An 8,036-nucleotide genomic window follows, 5' to 3' on the forward strand; every position below is an offset into this window, starting at 1 on the left:
TCTTTATCTACCTATATATCATCTATCACTCTATCATCTATCTATCATCTATCACTCTATCTATCTATCTATCTATCTATCTATCTATCTATCTATCTATCTGTCTGTCTGTCTTTCTATCTGTCTGTCTATCTATCATCTCTCTCTCTCTCTCTGACAGACTGCCTGTCTGCGTATCTATCTTTCAGTATTGAAAAATGGTAAAATGCAGCAAAACAATTACTTCTTTTGGAATGGGCAATCATATTAAAAGTTCATAAATATTCTACATAAACTGTTCTTTAACAGAAATAAAAATTTACGTTTCTATAGGTTTATTATAAGTTTTTGTAGAAAGCATTCTTTAAAACTTTCTGCTGAATTACAGGAGGAACTATTTTTTCCTTATGAGTTGCTCCTTGTGGTTGAGGTCAGGCCGCAAAACAATGATGTGGCATTTTGGCAGGAATATGCATCCCAGTAATGCAGCGCTGGAGGCCAAGATGGAGAAGACCTCCACAGCTACCATGGCTTTGCCTTTGCTGCTCAGATAGGCTGGAAAGAAGGAGAGCCACACACTGCAAAAGGCCAACATGCTGAAGGTGATGAACTTGGCTTCATTAAAGCTGTCAGGTAATTTATGGGCAAGGAAAGCCACAATAAAGCTGGCAATGGCCAAGATACCCATGTAGCCCAAGACACAATAAAAGAAGAAAACTGACCCCTCATTACATTGTAAAATCATTTCTTGCAGTTCTGAGTGCATGTCCAACTCAGGGAATGGGGGAGATGTTGACAACCAAAGAATACAAATACCTACTTGGATGAGAGAGCAAGACAGGACAATAGAAAAGGCCAGTCTCTTCCCCACCCATCTCCTCATCTGAGATCCTGGTTTAGTGGCCATGAAAGCCACAACCACAGTGATGGTTTTGGCCAATACACTAGAAATGGCCACAGAGAAAGTGACCCCAAACATTGATTGTCGGAGAAGGCAGGTCACTTTGCCAGGCTGGCTGAGGAAGAGTAAAGAGGAGAGAAAACAAAGGAGAAGAGAGGCAAGGAGGGTATAAGTTAAGGACCGGTTGTTGGCTTTGACAATGGGAGTATCTCTGTGCTTAATAAAAGTTCCAAGTACCCAAGATGTCAAGAAGAAGAAACAAAGAGCTGCTGAGGATAAACCAATTCCTAAGGTTTCTTCAAAAGATAGAAAGAGCAGCAGTTTCAGGATACATCCTTTCTTTTCTTGATTTGGATAATGATCTTCCGAACATTCAAAGCAATCTTCCATATCTATAAGAAAAGTCAAGGAGTTTTTTCACCTATGCATTCCATAATACTGAAAATCACCTTATTAATTTTATGCATCAAGTAGTTTATTAATGTTTGCTTAAGTCTAAGGAAAATTTTTAGATCTCCTACCCTACCATTTTGATTTGAAATCTTTCCTTCTGGGCAGGGAACACAGTCATAGCAGCAGAACTGATCCCCTTCAATCCCTTTCTTCCAGGATCCAGGGGAACAAGGGTCATTGCATCGAGAAATTGGAGGAACCTGGTGATAATCATAAAAGGATTTGAAAAGTGAGATATTTAAAACTGGTTGTAATTTTTCATCCTTTATATAGGGAAATTATTTTTGACTTCCCAAAAATAATACTGAATTTATTAATTTCATCAGCAACTTAAAAAAATGTAGAAACTTCATTGATGTAGAAAAGGTCCAGCTTGAAGGGCAGGGAGAGTAAATAATTACACAGGGTGACAATTTCATGGAAACATGGCCACTCTTGTGATTTCAAATGGAAATGCAAACCAAATGTCCAAATATGTCTTTTGTATTGTAATATCATTTTGTCACATTGATGAGTACTGGATCATCAACATTTTAAAAGAATGTGCCACTCTTTATTTTAAAAAAACAGAAATGATATTTCAAAGTGGATTGTGTTCAATATCGGATCATAATGGATTAAAGTATATTTGATACAATAATTCATAAACCTGGTTAAAATTTGGGTTCCAGAAAATCACATCTTCATCAATGAATAATTCCTTCCCTTTCAGAGTCTCTAGATCCAGCTTTCCAACTCTAAGTCTCTGAAGGGATCTGTTTGGAAAAATGATCAAGTTGGTGATGTTGAATCCACCTGTTGCTTCTCTTTTCTCATTCAGGAACACTCTCTCCCCAGCTGAATTGTTAAAAGAAATACCTTGAAGAAATGGATGGAGCTACTTGAAAGAGACGAGATAGACAGTTGAAAGCAATATAACAACATATTCAGGTTTCATTCACTCATTTTTCATATTCAAATAACTTTTATTAAATATGTATGCTTAGAAATTTGATCATCAATATTGCGTGGAAATGTACATGTCCACTCCATTATTTGTTTGATATTATTTTATGGAAAGATATAGGAATAAACTGAAGCACAATGAAAATAGGCTTTTGGAATTTTGTCAGGTCCTTCAATTGTGTTTTATGTCCACTTCTTAAACAAGTAATTTAAGACAAATCATATCTAATCTTTCCTCACTGGTACAAAGCTATTTGGGAGTCCAATTAATTTCTTTTAGCCAGATTTTGGAATCTGAGACTTCAGCATTCTTTGAGAGAAAAGAGAGAAACAGAGACTATAGAGTTATTTCAAACTATGGATGTCACATCTAAGGAGGACCACCACTTTATTGCTCTAAATCTCTGATAGAGACAGAAAGCTCAGCTTGTCACTCATGAAAAGTTCATGAGCCACACAAAAGCTCTTGGAGAATTGATTACTTTTTGGAAAAATCAACGAAAGGTAATGTAAATTATTAATTTTAACTAACTCTTATTGTGCAATCTATGGAGATTTATTAAATAACTCCTACTGCTACTTAAATCATGATTTTTACAACTGCTTCTGAGTGCTCAGACTAGAAGAATACTTGCATGGTAGAATAAGAACACGCACCAGTTTTTCTCTATCTGTTTTATACAACACAACAGAGTTGGAAGGGACTTTGGAGGTTTTCTAGTACACCACCCTGCTCAAGGAGAAGACTCTACAATGATTGAGACAAATGCCTCTCCAATTGCTTTATTAAAATCTCCAGATATGTAGCACTCAGGATTTCTGGAGGCAAGTTTTTGCCTTATTCATTATTCTATCAAGAAATTCTTCCTTGTTTCTGTTTTTCTCGTACTTAAGATGATTCTACATGCAGAAAATATTAAGGCTTTGCAGAATGGGTTCAAAACATAATTCTACATCAAACTGCTCACTGAAATAAAAGATGAGTCCAATTCAAAGAGAATACCTGCCAAGCCTGCAGATTTGGAAGCTCATTCTTTTTACCCATCATAGTTTTCTTCCTATTGAACCCCAACATGTGTAGAGCCTGCAAAGCATGAGCCACAGCATAAACAGCATTGTAGACACTGTAGCTGTGCCCAGTCATTTCCACTTCAAATATAGATGCAGGAAGATCCTCCAGCTTCATCTCCTCAGTGCACTGCCTACTGTCTGTTTCTTGTAATTCTGGTTTTGGAAAGGAACAATCAAATGATTGTTCCCAAACATTCTGCTGAAACCCATCTCTGTAGTCTGAAAGAAGATTTGTGGTCTGAAGAAATTCCTTGAAACCTACAACTTCTGTTGAGTGAACAGTGAAGGAAATAGCCCCATTGTACATCTTCAGATCCCATCTGATATGAGTGCCTGGTAATACAAAATCAATCTGTGCAGTCATGATCCACACCTTTCTTAATAATGCAGTTTCCTTGCTTTCAGGATCTACCAGAAATGTTATAAATCTTAGCCATATAATTGTCCAGGCTTCTCCATAGACAAGAAACACATTGGCTTTGCTATTCCTCATATTAAAGGAAATAATGGAGATCATTCGAGAAAGTACTAAGAATTTTTCCATGTGGAGTTGTTCAGGAAGGCTTTCTCTAAATGCTGAACAGATTCCATTTTCTGAAAGTAAGGGCTGCATTTTCTGTAAGAAATTTTCTCCATTGTTGTTATCAACAGAAAATATCCCAATCCACGTCCATCTGAAATGACGAAGCAGTTGGATAATCCCAATGTACTGATGGTCCTCTTTGGGGACCATGAAATATAGTGAGGAGAGGTTATTGGCCTGAAATTCCTCTTGGGCTAATGAGCCGTATGTCAGCTGAAAGAAAATTTAGTAATATTCTTTAGAGTCTTTAGATTAAATTTAATTTAATTTTTCTATCTTGTCTTCATATAAAATATATCCAAGGAACAAGGTCAAGCAAGCAAAATCCAGCATTTAATAGTGAGTGCCATACCAAGGGCACTAACCAAACAGGTGGCAAGAAAATAGGAGCAGTCAGGCACAACACAGGTTATGTAGTCAGTAAACACAGGTCAATCAAAATGAACACAAAAATCTATATACTAATGCCCAAAATATGAGGAATAAACAGGATGCATTAGAAATTCAAGTAAATGAAGGCAGATATGATATTGTTGCCATTACAGAAACTTGGTGGGATTAAACCAACAAATGGGATAAACCTAGCAGACAACTTTGTTTCCCAAAAGGTAGAGAAGGGAATAAGGGGATCCGCCAAAATGGATTGTGTTCAATATCGGATCATAATGGATTAAAGTATATTTGATACAATAATTCATAAACCTGGTTAAAATTTGGGTTCCAGAAAATCACATCTTCATCAATGAATAATTCCTTCCCTTTCAGAGTCTCTAGATCCAGCTTTCCAACTCTAAGTCTCTGAAGGGATCTGTTTGGAAAAATGATCAAGTTGGTGATGTTGAATCCACCTGTTGCTTCTCTTTTCTCATTCAGGAACACTCTCTCCCCAGCTGAATTGTTAAAAGAAATACCTTGAAGAAATGGATGGAGCTACTTGAAAGAGACGAGATAGACAGTTGAAAGCAATATAACAACATATTCAGGTTTCATTCACTCATTTTTCATATTCAAATAACTTTTATTAAATATGTATGCTTAGAAATTTGATCATCAATATTGCGTGGAAATGTACATGTCCACTCCATTATTTGTTTGATATTATTTTATGGAAAGATATAGGAATAAACTGAAGCACAATGAAAATAGGCTTTTGGAATTTTGTCAAGTCCTTCAATTGTGTTTTATGTCCACTTCTTAAACAAGTAATTTAAGACAAATCATATCTAATCTTTCCTCACTGGTACAAAGCTATTTGGGAGTCCAATTAATTTCTTTTAGCCAGATTTTGGAATCTGAGACTTCAGCATTCTTTGAGAGAAAAGAGAGAAACAGAGACTATAGAGTTATTTCAAACTATGGATGTCACATCTAAGGAGGACCACCACTTTATTGCTCTAAATCTCTGATAGAGACAGAAAGCTCAGCTTGTCACTCATGAAAAGTTCATGAGCCACACAAAAGCTCTTGGAGAATTGATTACTTTTTGGAAAAATCAACGAAAGGTAATGTAAATTATTATTTTAACTAACTCTTATTGTGCAATCTATGGAGATTTATTAAATAACTCCTACTGCTACTTAAATCATGATTTTTACAACTGCTTCTGAGTGCTCAGACTAGAAGAATACTTGCATGGTAGAATAAGAACACGCACCAGTTTTTCTCTATCTGTTTTATACAACACAACAGAGTTGGAAGGGACTTTGGAGGTTTTCTAGTACACCACCCTGCTCAAGGAGAAGACTCTACAATGATTTAGACAAATGCCTCTCCAATTGCTTTATTAAAATCTCCAGATATGTAGCACTCAGGATTTCTGAAGGCAAGTTTTTCATTTATTCATTGTTCTGTCAAGAAATTCTTCCTTGTTTCTATATTTTTCTCATACTTAAGATGATTCTACATGCAGAAAATATTAAGGCTTTGCAGAATAGGTTCAAAACATCATTCTACATCAAACTGCTCACTGAAATAAAAGAAGAGTCCAATTCAAAGAGAATACCTGCCAAGCTTGCAGATTTGGAAGATCAGTCTTTTTACCCATCATAGTTTTCTTCCTATTGAAACCCAACATGTGTAGAGCCTGCAAAGCATGAGCCACAGCATAAACAGCATTGTAGACACTGTAGCTGTGCCCAGTCATTTCCATTTCAAATATAGATGCAGGAAGATCCTCCAGCTTCATCTCCTCAGAGCACTGCCTACTGTCTGTTTTTTGTAATTCTGCTTTTGGAAATGAACAATCAAAAGATTGTTCCCAAACATTCTGCCGAAACCCATCTCTGTAGTCTGAAAGAAGATTTGTGGTCTGAAGAAATTCCTTGAAACCTACAACTTCTGTTGATTGAACAGTGAAGGAAATAGCCCCATTGTACATCTTCAGATCCCATCTGATATGAGTGCCTGGTAATACAAAATCAGTCTGTGCAGTCATGATCCACACCTTTCTTAATAATGCAGTTTCCTTGCTTTCAGGATCTTCCAGAAATGTTATAAATCTTAGCCATATAACTGTCGAGACTTCTCCATAGACAAGAAACACATTGACTTTGCTATTCCTCATATTAAAGGAAATAATGGAGATCATTCGAGAAAGTGCTAAGAATTTTTCCATGTGGAGTTGTTCAGGAAGGCTTTCTCTAAATGCTGAACAGATTCCATTCTCTGAAAGTAAGGGATGCATTTTCTGTAAGAAATTTTCTCCATTGTTGTTATCAAAATAAAATATCCCAATCCACGTCCACCTGAAATGACGAAGTAGTTGGATAATCCCAATGTACTGATGGTCCTCTTCGGGGACCATGAAATATAGTGAAGAGAGCTTACTGGTCTTAAATTCCTCTTGGGCTAATGAGCCATATGTCAGCTAAAAGAAAATTCAGTAATATCCTTTAGAATCTTTAGATTAAATTTAATTTAATTTTTCTATCTTGTTTTCATATAAAATATATCCAAGGAACAAGGTCAAGCAAGCAAAATCAAGTGCATAAACCAAACAGGTGGCAAGAAAATAGGGGCAGTCAGGCACAACACAGGTTATGTAGTCAGTAAATACAGGTCAATCAAAATGAACTCAAAAATCTATACACCAATGCCCAGAGTATGAGGAATAAACAGGGTGAATTAGAAATTCAAGTAAATGAGGGCAGATATGATATTGTTGCCATTACAGAAACTTGGTGGGATTAAACCAACAAATGGGATAAACCTAGCAGACAACTTTGTTTCCCAAAAGGTAGAGAAGGGAATAAGGGGATCCGCCAAAATGGATTTAATTCTCACTAACAGAGATGAAATGATAGAAGGAGTTGAAGCTACAGGAACCTTGGGGGCAAGTCATCATGCAATATTGGAATTCAACATTATGCAAGGACAAGAAGTAGAACACAGTCAAACTAAAGTCTTGGACTTCAATGAATTTAGAGAGTGCTTGGGAAGGATTCCATGGATGAGAATCCTCAAGGGGAAAATAACTCAAGAAGCTTGGGAAAATTTTTTTTGAATTTTTTGAATTTATTTTTAACCATAAAAAAAGAAAACATCAAATCAATTTCATTACAACGTGATGCATGGGTGCTAATATATCTTCCTGTGCATTCACAAAATAAACATCGCTTTCATACATATATCTTATACTTATCTTCTCTAACATATTTTTCCATCTAACCAATTATAGAATAAGTCCCATATTTTATAGTACGGCTTATCTTCTTGCTCTCTGATTTTATTTATTAATTAGATTTCTAGACCGCCCTTCTCCCGAAGGACTCAGGGCGGTGTACAGCCTTATTAAAACACATAGGTACACAATAAATTTAAAATACATTTAAAATGAAATATTTAACCGGCCAATTTAAAACTAAAAACGGTCAAACGACCGATATAAAACCCTAAACTATAAAATCACCATTAAAACCAATAAATTAAAAACTAGCAGTCCAGCGCAGATAAATAAGTAAGTTTTGAGCTCATGAAAGGTTGAGGTCCGAAGTTGTGAAGTCCTGGGGAGCTCGTTCCAGAGGTGGGAGCCCCCACAGAGAAGGCCCTTCCTGGTGTCGCCAGACGACACTGTCGCGCCGACGGCACCCTGAGGAGTCCCTCTGT

The 8,036-nt window shown here is 36.4% G+C and overlaps 1 protein-coding gene across 1 annotated transcript; it reads right to left on the reverse strand.

Moving 5' to 3' along the window:
* Positions 1-373: 373 nt before the first annotated feature.
* On the reverse strand, positions 374-4,082 carry LOC131198327 (vomeronasal type-2 receptor 26-like). The gene is made up of 4 exons (XM_058182829.1): positions 3,282-4,082; positions 1,983-2,210; positions 1,407-1,533; positions 374-1,272 (listed from the first exon to the last, which is right to left on the reverse strand). The coding sequence occupies exons 1-4, from the start codon at positions 4,080-4,082 to the stop codon at positions 374-376; spliced, it is 2,055 nt and encodes a 684-aa protein (XP_058038812.1).
* Positions 4,083-8,036: the final 3,954 nt, after the last annotated feature.

The sequence above is a fragment of the Ahaetulla prasina genome, chromosome 4 (genome assembly GCF_028640845.1).
Source record: "Ahaetulla prasina isolate Xishuangbanna chromosome 4, ASM2864084v1, whole genome shotgun sequence".
In the NCBI taxonomy this organism is placed as follows: domain Eukaryota; kingdom Metazoa; phylum Chordata; class Lepidosauria; order Squamata; family Colubridae; genus Ahaetulla; species Ahaetulla prasina.

Excerpts from the sequence above, each read along its gene's own strand:
- LOC131198327 (XM_058182829.1), bottom strand. The coding sequence starts at position 4,082 with ATGGTCCCCAAAGAGGACCATCAGTACATTGGGATTATCCAACTGCTT. Across the intron at positions 2,211-3,281 it reads CAAATCTGCAGGCTTGGCAG|CTCCATCCATTTCTTCAAGG; the intron begins GTATTCTCTTTG and ends TCTTTCAAGTAG. Across the intron at positions 1,273-1,406 it reads AAAGATTTCAAATCAAAATG|ATATGGAAGATTGCTTTGAA; the intron begins GTAGGGTAGGAG and ends CTTTTCTTATAG.